This window comes from Chanos chanos, chromosome 10, assembly GCF_902362185.1.
Source record: "Chanos chanos chromosome 10, fChaCha1.1, whole genome shotgun sequence".
In the NCBI taxonomy this organism is placed as follows: domain Eukaryota; kingdom Metazoa; phylum Chordata; class Actinopteri; order Gonorynchiformes; family Chanidae; genus Chanos; species Chanos chanos.
Window position 1 is genome coordinate 27,092,518 of NC_044504.1, and position 18,526 is coordinate 27,111,043.

Below are 18,526 nucleotides of genomic sequence, written 5' to 3' on the forward strand. Positions count from 1 at the left end.
TTGATCCCTCTTAGTTATTTCGAGGCATCACCTGCTTCAGTCGTTTGAGTCTCTAACAAACGGGATGATTTTCCTCCCTGGAGGCAGCCCTCAGTAAACGGCGCTTCCTCTGTGCCAGAGACAGCGGCTTGATATTCTACACTCATCTGCTCCCATGGTGTTGAGTCTTAGCTCACAGTGGTTGAGTAATGAACCTTCTCTGCCAGAGCTGACCTGTTTCCACAGCTCAGCAGCTGAATGAGTGTTGGGGCTGGAACGTATCTTTTTGGAAGACAAGTAGCAGTATGAGCACTTATCTACTTGGTGGTGGACATCCCTCCTGACAATACTAAAAGAAATAGACCACATGCTGCGTGAGGTCAAGATGATCCTCAGTTGTAGTGTTTTCTGCGTAAGAGCTGCCTCTGCTGTCCAGCACGGCAATATCCAAAGGAAATAAAAGGTGTGAGAAATAGAAATGTTGCTCTGGTTAACATTAAGAACAAAAGATAAATGAAAGTGTTGCCATTTCATGAAAATCAATTTTGACTTTGGTGACTGGACCATCTGGATGGAGTACAACTGCACAGGATGCAATACATTTCTCTGAAATCAACTTATAGATCTTTGAGTGCTGTGATAATGACTGGTTTGGCGATGATGACTGGTTTTGGGGACGATGGGAATGATACTCTGTGTTCACATGCTACATTCTTCCTGCGGCTCAGCCTTATAGGTTATCTACTAATGCTCTGTCTTGTTGGGTCCTCCAGGAGGTGGTGGGTGGAGCTCTCACTTGACGGACAGGTCTCCCTGGCTGCAGGTAGACCTCAGAGACAGGATGGAGGTGACGGCGGTGGCCACACAGGGCCGCTATGGCAGCCCGGACTGGGTGAGCAGTTACATGCTCCTCTTCAGCGACACAGGCCGAGTCTGGAAACAATACAGACAGGAGGACAGCATAGGCGTGAGTTACACTTTATCACCTCCAAATTAACAGTGTGTAAATTGTTTAGATGTTGGTAATTTACACATTAGCCTCAAGGCCTGGAAGTTTGATGATGCTGCAGCACTTTAAATTTTGTTAAATTTACCCACCTGAGCTTTTCAACATTATAGTTGTACACTGCTTTACCTTTCTGAGATCACTTCGGCGCGCATTGATAAATCCTTTTAAGAACTATTCAAGGCACAAAACTGTGAACTGTCATTATCAGCTGGAAAGCTAACATTGTCTCATTGTCCCAATTCAGTTATGGTCATGCATACACACACACACACACACACACACACACACACACACACGTGCACACACACATGCACACACACCAAAACTAAATGAACACTGAAACAAGGGACTCAACAAGATGACATGAACAAGATGTCTGAAAGAGTCTTTTTACAGAGTACACAAAATAACATCAACAACATAATGTTCAGTGTAATACTGAGTTTGGGGAATCACAATAACAGACATTTACATGTACGACGGTAATAGCCCCTGCCTCGTGTTTCCACCGAAAAAGTCTCCATGGGTATAATCTAGCTCATTATGATGAAGCAAAATGGTTTCTGAAAGCCTCATCATCCCATTTTGATGTAAGGCAATTATATTGAGGCTGTAATGTTGCCATTATGTAAAGTCTATAATGACATTTTGAAGCAGATTATGTTAAAATTAGACCTCATTTATCCATAATGTTTATGAAATATTATGTAAGGTCAGTCACAAGTTTTTCAGTTGGTGTTAGATGTCATAGAGAGAGACTTTTGCACGTAGCATTAACCTTTCCGGAATTCTCATGGCTTACATCAACTGAAAATGGACAAAAGGGTCCCTCCTAAAAATTCAGATCATGGCAGAAATATGCCAAGAAAATTATTTACATTATAACTGAAGGCTCTCCTTTTATACACACTTCTAAGTGAAAGCTGATGCAGGATTTGGGACATGGTTTAAGAAAATCCTGAATATGTCTCTGAGACCTGCATGCTCCGAGAATGACACAGCTGAATTCAACATCTGGCACCTCAAACACAAGCATGAGTCAGCGTCTAGGCTGTGACTTGTTTCTCTCTGTCACTCAATCGAGAGTGACACTCATTTGCTCCACTTCTATGCAGAGGCATCTCTTTCAGATGCACTGTGAGAGAAAGAGATACAACCAGTCGCACACCTGAATAGTTCACACGTGGTTAATTTTTGATAAAAATTCTCAAACTAAATTTAAAGGTTGCCTCTCCCACCTGTGCTTTTTTGTCGGAGGTCTGTGGGAGAAGTCACTTTGTGTTCATGTTGCACTTGAAAATTTCCAAGTAAATGCTTTCTGTTATTCTCACAGATGTACCTACAGACATGAGGGATGACTTTATATCCCTAATGTGGTCCTGTGAGCTTTGCAGAGTGAAGCATCCCAAAAAAAACTGGTTGCGTAATAAGGATATTTTGAAATGTAAACTGGAGGCAATTTGGCACAATTTCAATGATTCTGTTGAATGCAGATATTATACCCTTATACCTGATGAATTCAGATATTATATCTTTGATTGTGTAAACTTGGGTTTATCTCAAGAGAGGGACAGTGGACAGTGTCTGTTTTGTCAATCTGTCTGTTCCTATTCCATCACTGCGGTAGGCTACATGTCTCTTAGGCAGTGCTATTTTTCATCTCATGACAAGTCACAGTGCAGAACAGAACCTTGCTGATAGTGAAAAGTGAAATTATGTGTTGTTGCTAAGACAAAATTGGATGTTTTGTCTTGTTGGTTTGAGAGGTGTTGAGGTTCTGTGCCCACTCAGGCTGGCAGAAGCAGGGACATAAGAGCATGGTGCTTCAAAGAAGCTTATTTTTCTCAACAACAGGTTACAGATGGCTTTCCAGTATGGATTTGCAACAGGACTCCCAGAGAAGCAGATAATTGCCCTCTCGAGTCTCTGTAGTTGCCCCTGGACTGACCTGGTTAACTACATTGGGTGTGTGAGATAGTGAGATGCATAGTAATGATGAGGAGACTTTTCATGTAATTTTTTAGTTAGAAATAGAAAAAAGCAAGTAAAACGACATCAAAGCAACTTCAATGCAAAGGTATCAATTTAATGAGGTGTTTTCTTACTTTATGTAAGCTTTATTTTTTGGCATCATCATCAACCTCATCATTTTCTTCATCATCATCAGCATCATCATCATCATCATCATCATCATCATCTTTCTTAACTTTCAAAATTGTGCACCATGGACAGAACAATGAGAAATAATCAATGCATCAGATATATGAAGCACAACAACTGCAAATAAAAATAGTGAGATGTCTGACTGTATTCAAGTTAGATATAAAATACAAAAATAATTTTAGAAATATAGCTGCAAGCAGCAATGAAGGGGCCAAGCAGCAAGAGGTAGACAGGTAATCATAACAACCCCTGAACAGAACACCAATCCATTAGAGGGTGAACAGACACACTGAAACCCACTTTTCTCTACGAGGGTGCCAGATTCTACCAAAATCCACCTAGGGTTTTTTGGCCTGCCATAGACTACCATTAAAAATTTATGAGACCAAGATGACTAAAAACTGAAATGGCTTACATAGAGGGCTCATAACCTTTCAGCTAGGACTCTTCACTGTGATGATGCACAACAAGTATGGTGGAAATACCTGCATTTTTCCTTAAGTAATGCGTATTTCAAAGTTGTTGTTTTTAATGTTTTTCTGGTACAGCGCCCCCATGTGGCCAAATGTAATGGAACTTGGTAGGTGCCCAAAACTCAACCTGTTAATGAATTGTCCCAAGTTTGGCATCAATCCAACGAATCATTGCTGAGATATGCTCACTTCATGTTTAGGAGTTTTCGGCACTGAAATTCATTGGAGACAGCGACTATATCTTTAGACCTAGCAAAATTCGTTTGATAACTTTTGGTCAGACCTCTGTCTAGATGACTTATACTAAAATTGGTGGGGATAGGATCAACAGTCTAGGACTAGTTTGCAAGAGTAAGTTTTGGAAATATTCAATATGGCGGAAAATCCAATATGATGGCTTTTGACAAAATGGGTCCATTTTACTCATAATGAGACAGACATTTAGATCAAGTAATGATCACAATTCTAGGATAATTGGTTCAAAAGTTATAAGCAATGATGGAATGACACCAAATTTGGTGACTGGATTCCTTTGACAGTCCTCTATCAACATGCCAAGATTCACCAGGATCCATTAAGGGATTCTATGGACTGCTATTGAAAATTGCTTATACCAAGATGATTGACAAACAAAATGGCTGACACCGAGGGTTCGTAATATCCCACTTAGGGTTCTTTACTGGGATGATGCACAAGAAGTTTTTTTGAAATATAGCACCTCCATGAGGCCAAATTTCATGAAACTTGGTGGGTACTCAGTATTCTCTGCACCAAAGAAGGGTACCACGTTTAGTATCAACCCAACCACACATTGCTGACAAATGGCTCACTTCCTGTTTGGAGCTTTCGCCCTCAAAATTCATTGGACGGCAGCGGCGAAATCTTTTGACCTAGCAAAATTCTTTTGACAAGTTTTGGTCAGACCCCACTGTAGAGTACACATACCAAATTTGGTGGTGATGTGATCAACGGTCTAGGACTAGTTCGCAAAAGTAGGTTTTTTGAAAAATTCAAAATGGCAGAAATTGACAGCAATGGGTGCATTCAACTCGGCAATACCCATGGATTCAGGGAAAAAAATATCACAACTCTAGGACAAAGGATTCAAAGGTCATGAGCAAAAACGTACCTCGAAATTGAGCCTGTTGGTGGCGCTATAGGGATGCATGGATTGACCCCAACTTTGGTGCCTAGATACCTTGTGCTATTCTCTATCAATGTGCCAAATTTCACAGCTTTTTACCATAATGTCAGGCAGCAACTGGAGGAGAGACTTTTTGCGTTGCAATGTGTGGGCTAATAAATGTTTCAGTGACTCTGAGATTTAACATTGTACAGACTCTTCCCATGTTCCCCCTGTCTCTCTCTCTCTCTCTCTCTCTCTGACCCTCTCTTCCTCCTGCTCTGTTCCTTTGACCTTTTTTTATGGCCCAAGCCTCTCTGCATTCAGGACCAATGCACAACAAAGCAGAAACCACTTGTTTTAACACCTAACAGAGACCAGGCTCGATGTTTTAGCGCAGAACCCCCAGACCATTTGGCCAAAAGTTGATAACAATCAATTCGAGGGAGACTAGATCACCTCGGGAGGTTAGTTTCCCTGTGAGAATGGAATTCAGACCATGCCACAGTTCTCATCTGCATTGCTCCACTCGGGCACAAACTATGTAGAACAAAAGAAAAATTCAACTAACCATACGATATCATTAATTTATTATGCATATCGAGTCATAACCACTCCTACAGTCCTAAACGCGCAAGACTTATAAATAACCAGGAGCCAAGTCACAAATAGCTAATTTTCTGGCCATCAGTGAAACTCTGCTGTTCTTAATGATAAAGATACCATATTTGGTCTTGTTCGGAAGCATAAAATACAGCAGATACAAGTAAACAGAGGTAATTTTACTATTCTTTAATGGGAAAAAGTTATGTAAAATTATTTCGACTGAGCTCAAATGAACACTTTACAAATTCCAAGGAGTGTCTCCTTCCTTCAGGCAGAGACACCCCTAAAAGGATAGCAGTACCCCCTCATCTGCAGATCAGATAAAATGCCAGACTCCCTGCTATCCTACAGTTCAGCTATGCTAAAGTTCAGCTTCAGTTGAGTTCTGGTTGTATCAGCTGTAATGTAAGTCCATCTGTTCTGTCCTGTTCGTCTCCACGAACAATTGGCCCAGGCTCACCGCTACGGAAGTTCCGCAACGCTAAAAGACTTTCCTGGCACCGATACGAAGTCTCACTCACAGTCTCCTACTGCCCACCCCTGTAACTCTGGTCTCTCATACCTGAACGTGGTTGGGCCTGCTCTTCTTCTTCTTCCCCTTTCTCTCCTTCCCTCATTACCCTTTTTTGTGTAAGTAACTCCACTAGAACGTCACTTAGATCTTTTGGTTAAGCGTGCCTCTTTGTGAGTAATACCTCATACTCGCATAGCTGTTCATTCATACATACTTTAGGGAACAAGGATATTGTTATTGTCTACTGTTAGTTGTTTGTCTTCTTGGGAGTAGTTTAGATGTTTTTGTATGTGTGTGTATCTATAGCTGATGTGCCTTACTTTCACCCAAATCGCAATTCATTCAACATTCTGTACCATTTGAATTTGATAGTTGAAAAAAAGGTGTGCGTTTGTATTCCTGCTCTTTGAGTATGTGAAAAATGATTTCTAAGTTACTGAGTGAGGTGTTCCAAGAGCTTAGTTAACTAGAAGTATTGAATTCGAAGAGTATTATTGTACTTGCTACTTTAATGCTATTATTTAATATACGTTAAGGCTGATGAAGAGTTATTTTGAATAATTTCTAGGTTCAGTGTTCAGGGTTTTTCGGAATAACTATAATTTCACTGGGTTCATATTCTATAATAAGGTCATGGTCACAGCTAAGTGATATTAGTATTAAGTTTAATATTCACAGTGAACCATTAACCAGAATTTCTCTTTACCATTGGCACTACAATATGGTTCTAGGGGCTGCCATAGACTCCCCCAGGAGAAACAATAATAATAGTGACGAATTCTAACAATTACAATAGGGTTCCAGCAGCTTTGCTGCTTGGCCCCTAAATATAGAGACAGCAAGGTTGCACAATATGTACTGCTGTCGCCTCACAGCAAGAAGGTTCTGGGTTTGATTCCCAGCCAGGGTCCTTTCTGTGTGACATTTGCATGTTCTCCCTGTATCTGCGTGGGCTCCCACTGTCCAAACACATGTAAGTAAGGTAAATTGGAGATACTAAATTGCCTGTGTGTGTGACTGTGTTCATCTGTGTGGCTGCCCTGCGATGGACTGGCAACCTGTCCAGGGTGTTTCCCCACCTTTTGTCCAGTGAGTGCTGGGACAGGATCCAGCACCCCCACAACCCTAATAAGCGGCTTAGAAAATGAATGAATGAATGAATGAATGATTTTAAAAATATACTCACACACCACTAGTTTAATCACATTTACTATTCAACAGACCAGTAGCAGTGGTTGAAATGAGTGCTTGAAACTGTTGTTCTTTCTCCTAGGGATACAGTAGTGGGAACCTAATGAATCTAGTTGGGATTTTTGATGTAGCTGGTGGTCAGTGAGTGATTAGAGGCCATGTCCATATCACCCATGTTTATGTTAAGTCACACAGCATAAGAGTTGCTCCAACTGGATGAATCTCCCTTCAAAACAGTAAGCTCCACCACAGCTGCCTGCAGCTCATATTTTATAGGCAGAGAAGGCAGTGAGAACACATTGAGTTCCCTGTTGCCTAGTAGCTGATACTGACACATCTCACCCCAATCGTTCATCTGCTTTCATCTTGTACGCCTGTCATTTCGTGGCAGGTGAATCAGGATTACCTCGTATGAAAATTGCTGAGTTCAGAGGCTTTGTGGGTGAATCAGTGTGGTCATTGCTTTTTTTTTTTTTTTTTTTTTTTTTTTGAGCTATGGAGCTGCACTCATGTCTTCTATTGTCAGTGCTTTTTGCAGATGCTGCATCAGTGCCTGAGCACAAGGGAAAAAGTGGAGTGGTGCCAGCTCTAAGAATGACTTATGTGATTTAGAACTGATGCAGAGCAAATGTGGAAGAACTGAAATTGTACTGGGCAGGGTTGACTAGTGGACTGGACAAATATAGATTGCAAGTTGATAATGATAGATGATTGGGAATATTTATGGAAATAAAGAGAATCTAAGCCCCCTCTACCCTTCCATCCCTGCCAAAACCCTTTAACTTCTACATTCAAGAAGAAAGAGACTCATAATTGACCAAACTTAAATTTAAGTCAGAGGGAATCAGATCATGCAAATCTGATTTTTTTTTTTTTTTTTTTTTGCTACAGACAAAATATTTTTGCTGATTAAAATAGATGGCCAGATCATTCAGTGCAAGACTGCACCAGCAAGGCCAGACTTCAGGATATCTTTTCCTATTATATTGATTTAACAAAATGTATTTATTAATAATATATTTATTAAGTTTCTACTAGACATTGGATACAATGAAGTTATTTGGCATGGCAATAATGCTTTTGCCCATGCCCTGACAGCTTTACGTGTGACACATTTGTAACCATAATTCATATGGGCATGGGAATTCATTCCACAGTTCTATGAGACGGTGCACAGATTTTTAATTATTTTTTTACTTATTGATTTATTTTCATTTATTTTGTAAGGTAGCAGCACACCTCTCTCTTGAATTCTTTGAAATGTTTGAAATGCTGACAGTAATTTTAAATTTTCTATGGGATCAAAGCCTGGAGTGCCCTGGACTTTGTACAGCAAATCAGTCAATGCATGCAAATAAAGAGGATTTCAAAGCTGAGGTTGATTTTTGTGTGTGTGTGTGTGTGTGTGTGTGTGTGTGTGTGTGTGTGTGTGTGTGAGAGAGAGAGAGAGAACATCATGGTTTCTCAGGTACTAATCTTCTGTATTCAAAGATGGGGTGCCCATTTTGTTTTGTGGTGTTTTGATGGTCTGATTCAAAGTGGATACTGGGTGAAGTAGTTAAAAGCCTTTTTTTCACTTCTCACCTTTTTTAAACTGATCCTGTTGTTCTCAATGAAGTACTGTCAAGCACTGAGTTTCCCTATTCTCTCCGTGTCTCTGCTCTGTGTCCCTTAGTCATTAAGATGGAGCGGAAATGCCATTTTGTCAGCAAATGGAAGGAATCGAAATGGATGTTGGGAATATGGCTGAACTGCCCATTGTTTTTGCACCTTGCCTCAGCCAGGCTCAGTGTGGTGCTTCTTGCTCTAATTATCTCTCATTGACCACAAGCCTGTAAATCAGACAGCTTTCTCTCCCTCCATCTCTCCTGTCTCCCATTACACGGAGGCTTGAGCAGTCCACAGGTAATCAATACCAGAGCCATTCTTTTTGTTGGATTGTAGTGCTCAAAGCCGGGCTTGGTGGTCCACTCAGATCCCATCGAGTGTAATTGATGTAAAGTGTGTGACTCATTTGGCCAAAACAGCTGAAGAACCTGAGAATTCTTAATTGGACATGGACAGTGCATCAGTCTAATCCATTTGTGCTTTTTGGAGTGAGCAGCAGAGCTGCTTGTGGTTGCTGAGGTTGTCTGAAGTTTCTCCTCAGCCTCTTCGGTGGTTTTGGTGAGCCAGAGGGCATGACCTGTGGAGCTTTTAGAGGCAGCCTGCGGATTGGGTTTCGGACGGATGTTTTCAAACCGCTCATTCCAACATTAGGAGAATATAGATAGCCCCAAGAGTACAGGCAATAAATCTGCGTCTGCACATATTTCAGAAATCCTCTTATCTTCTCAATAATCCATTTGCTAGATTATTCAGATAATTTGATACATGAAATTATTTTCTATCAAACCATAGTTAAAGCAAACCCACCCCAGTAGGATGTGTGGGAACAGTTAATAAAGATTTTAAAATTACTGCTGTCTCCAATTTAATGATGTAAACGATCCAATTTTGAGCATGGTCAATAATTTACAAAACATTAACATAGCATGGATGTCAGGATGAATAATGAAACTGTGCTGGGATAAAAATAAGATAATGGAGGGATTAACGTTCATGCTTTAATTTTGAACCTGAGAAAGCTCATAAGCTAATCAGCTGGACAGTGATATGACCTCTTAACTGTAACATTTTTCTAAGAAACAGTGAACTAATAGGCATATGTTTTATATATATGTGTGTGTGTGTGTGTGTGTGTGTGTGTGTATGCATAGGACTCGCTCCTCATATTCATTCTGTTCAAGCGGTTAAAAAAAAAAAATATATATATATATATATATGTGTGTGTGTGTGTGTGTGTGTGTGTGTGTGTGTGTGTGTGTATGTATGTATGTACATAGGGTGTGAAAAGCATTGCAGTAGACTCAAAAAAGCTAGCTCAGAGCTCCGATTATGCATTTCGTAATGGTAGAATTTTGATAACACTCTGGGTGAATGTGAATTGAATAACTTTATAATTATAAATTACAGTTGGATGTTTATTGCTGGGTGACACATGACTGTTGTGTCTATGCCTGGCAATCCAAGTGAACATCTGTTTGGGATCATCCAGCATTAGCAGGCACTGGATTGTGTTACCAGCTCAAACCAGCCTGAGAGGAATTTGGGTACATCCCAGGAAGCGGATGTAGATAAAGGGTATTTTTGTCTGGAGGGAGAGCTTTCTTGGAAAAATTATCAATTTTTTTGCTGTCCTCCCATCTGTGTAAGACTAATTGATAGGACAAGTTTTATATGGGATGTATTTAGATGCATCCCTTGTGAAGTATCATCCTACTGTTAACACTACTGTTATCAAAGAGCCTTTGCTTTTGAGTATTTTTACTGGTAGGAACCTATAAATATGTGAATAAACCAAATCCAGTTCTGTCCAGGTTATGCAAATCACTTTGGGGGAAAAAAAAACATCTTATCCTTGTTCCACATTTTTCACTTTCCCATTGAGCTTATGACTTGAAAGACAATGGAGGAGTAATTTTTTTCCTGCTGTGACATCTGAGAAAAAGTCAGTTTTCAGAGTCAAGGATGTGAAGCTTGCATAATCAGATTATGAAGAGTAATTGTTGATTGTCTACAATTATTAGATCTATAATCAATCTATAATCAATAATCTAATTGAAAACCTGTGACTAGACATAAATACACTTGTTGAGGCTCCAGTGCTCTGAATACAAAATGATGTCACACTATTTGTCACCTGAAACTCGAAAATGGAGGAGGAGAGGCAGGAACATAAAAGCTGAGATCAAGGAAAAACAAGACAAAAAAAAAAAGGAAATTAGAGAGGGAAAGGAGCAAAATGACTAAAAACAATGCAAAAAAGTAACTTTTTGGGCACCCAGTTTTTAGCACAGTATGTGAGTAGGTGTTTTGTTGTGTGAGTCAAATTTTAAGACACCGTTTTTGCTAATTAACTGCCAAATGCTGAACAGTACAGTCATTTTTAGCATCATGTTAATGCTTACTACAAAAGGAGGTGTGCCTACATAACAAATTAGGCCACTGAAATTTCTTTTTTTCTAGTACAATTAGACTCAAAATCAGTATTACATGAATCCACAGAGCTCTAAATGAATACTTATGATCATTAATAGTTTCTTAATAATATGATTTCCTACTAAGACTGACAAAACAGAAAAATTTATTTGAATTGGACAGTACTAAATTAATTAGAACAAATAAAACAAAACAAAACAATGAAATTTCAGCCGACTGCTTCACCGCAATGTTATTCCACATAGAGGTAGAACACTGCTAAATAGTGTTAGCAGTTAGCACCACTCAGACAGTAGATGCTCTGTGCACCTAAGGCATGTACGGATTATTGGTTTGTGGAACACAAATTGATCCAGTAAGTGGTATGAATACTTCTGCACAGCTATAAAATGGTAAGCTAATAAAATGATGAGCTCTTATTTCTAATGTTCAGGCTTGGTTCACAGTGAAGTGGCTACAAAGCTGACTGAAACCGCTGAACAGGATGCAGGAGAAAGAATTTCATTTGGAGATGGAGAGAACATAGAACTTTTTAACAGTAAACAACAATGATGATGACGACACCACCACCACCACCAACAACAACAACAATAATCATAAACATAATAATAATGATGGGTATTATAAGGAGCACACAATTTTTAATGAAGCCTTGAGGTTATACATTTGTAAGGAGAAATGTCCTTTGTTGGTACCACTGAATAGGGAGGGGAGAAATATGTGATGAGGTTGTTCTAGCACAGAACTCAGCACAGCATACGGAATGGAATATCCTATTCAAAACATTCTTACTCAAAATGAACCACTGACCCAAAACATTATTTTTTTCATTTTTGCTGACAATAAATTTAACTTTGTTTCTTCTTCCCCCTTATGCTGTATAATAGAGCTTTTGTGTGCCAAGGATAATTTGCTTTATTTATCTCTAAAATGTCCTTAAAATACTGCCTCAGGTGCCAATTTTCTTTTTCACCATGTCATACAATAACACCACAGCAACTCAGAAGCTCTTTGATGAAATCATCACCTGTCAAGACTCTGCCTCTTCAGATGTTTTGTCTTTTTTTTTCTAGTTGACTGAGCAACTGTAAATAATATATTTGCTGTGATGTTCTTCAGTCTATGAGTACAGTGTGCATCAGAGACGGAGGGAGGGGGAAGAAAGGAAACGCTTGTTTAGTCCCCATGGGAGAGCTTTCCTGTCTTAGCTCCCTGTAAATGCGGTCACCGTGGCGCTGAGGTACACTCTATTTCTGACACGCTCTCAGAGCCACAAGGCCTCTGGGAAAGACTACGATTCACAGCTTCAAGTAGGTAGTGGAAAAGTGAAAAGCCCTTTGGAACATATTAAAGGCAGGGCCGCTTCAAATAAAACTGTAATATTATACAGTACAATTACTTGTTTGTTATTTCGAAATGGTTTTGGTTCCTTTAATGAGAATAAAATGGCAAATTTAACTATTCAGGTCAGCCTAACTCTGCCTCGTTTTGTTTTAGGATACATTGTCACAATGTCTGTTGGACTCCCCAGTCAGGTATTTTTTAGTCAGCTGATAGAGTTACACAGTTGTATAACATTTGTGATTAACTAATCTGAAAATTATGCCAATTAATCAACTATCTTTAATGTAGATCTTCATGTGCTTCCACTGGTTCCCAGGTGGGTGTTCAGATCCATGAACGGAAAGACTTAGCAGTGCGGCAAGTGTCAGCCATCCTCGTTGTGGGAGGTGGGGGCGGTGGGGAGGGTCACGAATGTACGCATTTGGATGATGAAACTGCCTTGGGGGAGCTCATCATAGTGAACGGAGAGCACAGTGTCCTAATGAACACAGCTATACAGCAGTCATTACAGGAATAGAAATAATGAAATTGCAGAGGGGTTAGAAGCTGTTTACGTGGGCAGTGTGTGACATGGGCTCCCCCTGATTCCAACGGGAGGCCTACTGCACCCTCAGGATACAAAGACATGCGTAATTGGAAGGATGTATCGTCGCAGCTTCTTTTTGTCTCCATTATGGAAAAAAAGCACGAGTCATTCTGGGACAGGATGTGTTTTCATTATGCCTTAAAATATAGCTGTCAGGAGGGCGGCTCCAATATGATGTAATAGGGCTTTAGGCGTGTATTGAATGAGGTGCAAACTAAATGGTAATGGGCATTTAAAATTATCCCAACAGGAAAACATGAGAGAATTAGGTTGTTTATTCGTTTTAGGATCCTTTCTGCTACTGGAGTGTATGACTTTCATTGTAGACTTCTGCCGTGATAAAGTACCAGTGACAGTCCTTATAGGCTGAACACAGGTATCTAAGCCTCATCATTCTTCTCCATTAACTTACATTGCTATATTTATCAGTCGACCTCATTGCTATTTCAAAAAATACATTTTTAAGATGTTCAAGCTACATCGATCTCTTTATATATGGGGCTCACTGATCATCTGAATTGAGGAAAAACATTGTTTAACTCTAAATAGTACAGTGCTTGCTTGAAATGGATCCATTGCTTGTCTGTAGTGTCATTGGGGTTGTAGAAAGGGGTTTGCACTTTATTGCATTCCCATGAGGTCACCAAAATTATTGCATTGCCACATCACAACGAGAAATATTTTCATGTCTTTGTTCTACTTATTTCTCAGAACAACTTTGCACGCTCCACTGGTTTCTAGTACTTGTTCATATATAGTTAATGAGCCTGGGACCTGCCTACAACGCCAAGGTTATGATCTGTCCTTACACCCTGGCAAGTTCACCTCATTCGGCTTCATCCAGACACATGGTTCTTTCATCTCTTTGTGTTCCTGGATCACCTGCCATGACTTATCTCTTCTCAACTCTCGCACCAAGATGATGGACTGATCTTCCCATAGAAGTGATAGCTTCCAAGTACCTGAAAACTCATCGTTTCAGCATGTTTCTAAACACAGACTGTCTTCAAAGATTATAGAGCTTATGTATTTCAAAGCAGAACATATATACTCACAGTTTGAATATGTGTGCTGTATAAACGAAACTACAAGTAGTAAAATGCAAAAGAAGATGACCTGTAATTTAATTTCACATATTACAAATACAAACACTTTAGTAAACCCAAATTCACATTGTTAAAAACTTTAATTTTTGAACAAATAATGAAAATGAGAACCGAGAAAGAGGAAATAGCAGCCTCCAATGAATGGAGTATAGAGTAAGCATGTGGATGAGAGAATTTTTAATACCATCCAGGATGTGACCGTCTCAGAAAAATATGTAGTTTTCAGAAAATAATGGCGAGCAAGATTCCTCCTCTTTATGAAGAATGCTTTGAAACTAAGTAATTGTTTTAACCTTTAGAGTTTTTGTCTTACTTGCACTGTTTAAGTATAATTATCTGACAGTAGCTTAAATTGTTTGTATGTTCTGAAAGAGAGCTGAAAGTTGGAAATTGTTTCAAATAAAGTTGAATGTCCCCCTAAAGGTTCTTTCTTAGCACCTCAGATTAATCATTTCAGGCCATGTGGTGTTTTGTTCATTTGTTCACACCTTCATCTCTCACACTTTGAGTGAGTCAAACTCTGATCGCTGTGTTATTATGGAGAATAGTAGATGAAAATTAGCTTACAGACTGCCAAAATTCATTGAGAATCTAAAAAAGTGGTTCTTTTGTTCACATTGTGTTAGTCAGTCTAAGACACAAATAGTCACCTTAGCCATGAAACACAGCATGCAGAAACACTTGCAACTCCAAAATGTACTTCTATCCAAAGGGGGGGGGGATCTCCACTCTCAAGTTCTATGACACTCACACCAGTCAATGCAAATTTACTCACACCAGTCAATGTAACGTCATCAACACCATACTATTGCTGTGATTTAAATGTACTAGAAAAATTCCACAACAATTTCCCAACACCTACCTAAATTACACCTGTGATTTGGAAAACAAAACCATTCACATCTGAAAGGTAATATTTTAACATAATATTTAACACGTCTAACCTAACATGTTTTTGTCTGTTTTCTAGACATTTGTAGGAAACGTGAATTCAGACAGCGTGGTCCATCACAAACTCCAGCAGTCCATTAGAACTCGGTTCTTGCGCTTTGTTCCCCTGAAATGGAACCCCAGTGGCTGGGTAGGACTACGAGTGGAGGTGTATGGTTGCGCCTACAGTGAGTGTCCCCAAGTGTGATGTTTAAACACAGATGTCCTAAGGAGTCATGTATCTTCATGATCACTAGCTCTGTTGGTATAATGTGATATGCATTGTGACACAAAAGACCCTGAACCCTCATGGTACAGCAGTACCAATGAGGATATTAGTGTCATCATATCGAATTTGGTACTCTGTGTTGAATAAGAAGTGTGACACAGAGGAATGATGAAGGCACTGGATATCTCTTTGGTTATTAAATGAATTCGATGAGATCTGTGTTCAATGGGCCGATAGGTGGAAAAACACACGGTAGGGAACATCTAATTTGGAAAAAATAGCTAATATTTGAACTTTTGAGCCTTTACAGTTAATTTCATTCCACAGCTCCGTTCATTATCACAACCTGAGGTATCGGTCTAACTCTATACACAGTGGATCTCCTCTGCTCATACTGAAAAAAAAAAAAGAAAGAAAGAAAACATTTCACAAAAGTATGAAACTGAGTTATTACTGCATGTAATACCATATATAAGGAATAGTCTTAATGGACCAGTCCGTATCAACTAGTAGCCAGTAGACCAGTCCATATCAACCATTTCCAACATCTTTTACATACATGCTTGTTACAGATTTTCTTTGAATTGACAAGATCTGACAAATAGCAGAGGTTCTCGCTGATAATTTAAGACTAGTGCTATTTGTTCAAAATTTCTGTGTTAGACTCAAGGAGATTGACTTTTATTCAGCAGCAAGAATCAGCCTTTGTCAAGCTAATGCTAAATAAATAAAGAGAAGTCATTAATGATGCCTTAGCATGCATACTGAAGCAGCACTAAACGGATCAGCTGGCGAATTACTGCACTGTAAAAGACATTTATAATTATCCCTTAGTGAGCACTTTCCTCATTGGGCACTGTTCCACGCCTTGATCCTGCTATTAAAATTTAATGAATTCGTGGCTTTGCTGATAAATGCTGTATGAGCTGCGTCTCAGAGTGATAATGGAACTGGTGACTTTATATCTGCACAGCTACTGTAAATCTGTTACTGTACTTCACTGAACTTGGCCTTTAAATGCTTTCCATTTGTAACATATAGACAGGCGCAGCAACTGCCATCTCAGACACAAAGATTTCTTAGAGCAAATTATCCACTATCTATACTCGCCTTTAAACCACTTCACTTTGTTCATGACTATTCATATTCAGTTAATGTTAAATATACATTGGAACTGTATGCATCTAACGTCAGTGAAGTGATATTGCAGTTTTATCATTCAGTGGTAATGAATAAGGAGAATGATCAAGTTTACATGAAGCATTTCTGATCATAATTGAGCTAAAAGTGTCAGTCAATATGAAAGCTGTAACTCTGTGCTGAACCAAGGTGACAGCTGAGTACCATCTTCTATGAATTTATTCACACACACTACAGACTGATATAAAAAAAGAAAAGAAAAAAGAAAGAAAGAAAAAAAAACTTGGAGATCAGAATAAAGGGAGTGCTGGAAGTGATTAGCCTTTTTAAGAAGTGGAGAAAATCAGTTATTTTTTGACACTAACAGTGGGTAGGTTTAGAGTGTATTTGCCTTGGAGCACTTTCTATAAAGAAAGATGGAACTCGGCCACGATAGTTCAACATTTGTCTCTAGTATTGTTATAAGACTACACACACACACACACACACACACACAGATTCACACACAGACACTTTACATTTGACATGATATGGTTGACTTCTGTGAACAAAGATTTTGTTTTCATTGTGGGGTGAATTTTGACATTTCTACTTTGTCTGTGTATGTGTTGATTAGAGATATCAGTCCATATAACACACCACAAAAATTCTTCAAAAGATTTGCAGTTTCGTCTGCACAAGATGTAGCTTAAGCTGTCTTTGCACAGCTCTCTCAGACATGTCAGTTTTCTCTGTTCTGTGTAGACTTCTGAAGCTCTGTTTACAAATATTTCCTCTTCAGCTTTTTGCAGGAAGAGCAGTTGCATGTTTGGGTTTACATTATGTATTCGGACACTCTTACTTCCAAACACAAAAAAAATACCAGAAATATGTTGTGTTCAGATGGGATTTCAGAGGTTCTTATTCAGGATATATCCAACATTGACTGAGGGAACTGAGAGTGATCAGATGGAACACACAGTGACACAAAATGATGATGTAAGCAAGGACGCAATGACCTAGTAATGACTCAACCATCATCATAAGATAGGATGGATTCAATTTTTCAATATTTAATACCTGGGAAGGTGCAAAGTAAAAGTTAGAGACATCACTAGAGGAGAAAAATAACTCTACGTAGGAATATAAGGCCGTTCTATGACATGGTGGAATACTGTTGTCATGGCAAGAGGTTTTGATTAAAATCTCTAAGAAATGGAGAAAAAAGGAGATGCAAAAGGAAAAAAAAGGCATTGGTTTCATCCAGTTTACATTAATTCTGTAACCAAGAACCATTTTGCCGATCAGCCACCCACCTGTCACTTAAGAACATGGGTATCTGCTTTCCTTCCAGGGTCGTATGTGGCAGACTTTGATGGCAGAAGTTCTCTCCTCTATCGGTTCAGCCAGAAATCTATGAGCACAGTGAAGGATGTCATCTCCTTGCGATTTAAGAGTTGGCAGGCAGAAGGAGTGTTGCTGCATGGAGAGGGACAGCGAGGGGATTACATCACCCTGGAGCTGCACCGTGGCAGGCTCTCCCTCCACCTCAATCTGGGTGAGTCAGGAAATCCTGGGGTGGAGTATCACCACAAAGAGCAAAATTGTGATATCTGGGAAAGTCTTAAATTGTTGTATGGAATCATCCAAAACACCTTTTTGGATCATGATTTAGACAAGTGTCAAGTCTAAGTGCAGCAGCGTATATTTATCTGAGAACAAAATGAACATGTTTTACTGTTAACAGCTCTTATAAGTAAGTCAATCAATAAGTCAGTGGCAAATTTTCCCATGTCTTTGATTTGGATGAGATCCCATTGTAGTCTCGAGCCGTGTAACTGATTAAAGGAATTAATCACTTGATTGCTCAATTAATTAACTTGAATACCAGAATTGATTTTACATTATCCCGTTGTTACGGCTTTATCCATTTGATTTCATGTGGAATACCTGCCCCTCAATAACAAGTTAATCAGTATAATTAAGAGATCTATGAGAGGGAAAATGCTTGCGCTCAGCTATCTGACGATCAATAGTGAAAGTACCTAAAATGGTCTATAAACTCAAGCAGGCGGTAGCTAACTGCAAGAACTCTCTCTCTCTCTTTCTCTCT

General features: G+C 39.3%; 1 protein-coding gene across 1 annotated transcript in view; it reads left to right on the plus strand.

Moving 5' to 3' along the window:
* Positions 1–18,526, plus strand: part of cntnap5a (contactin associated protein family member 5a) — a 45,522-nt gene that overhangs the window by 2,941 nt on the left and 24,055 nt on the right. Inside the window, exons 2-4 of the mRNA XM_030785721.1 lie at positions 753–946; positions 15,106–15,253; positions 17,768–17,971. Coding sequence (XP_030641581.1) covers positions 821–946; positions 15,106–15,253; positions 17,768–17,971 — 478 coding nt within the window. The 5' untranslated portion in view covers positions 753–820. The remainder of the gene's footprint in view (positions 1–752; positions 947–15,105; positions 15,254–17,767; positions 17,972–18,526) is intronic.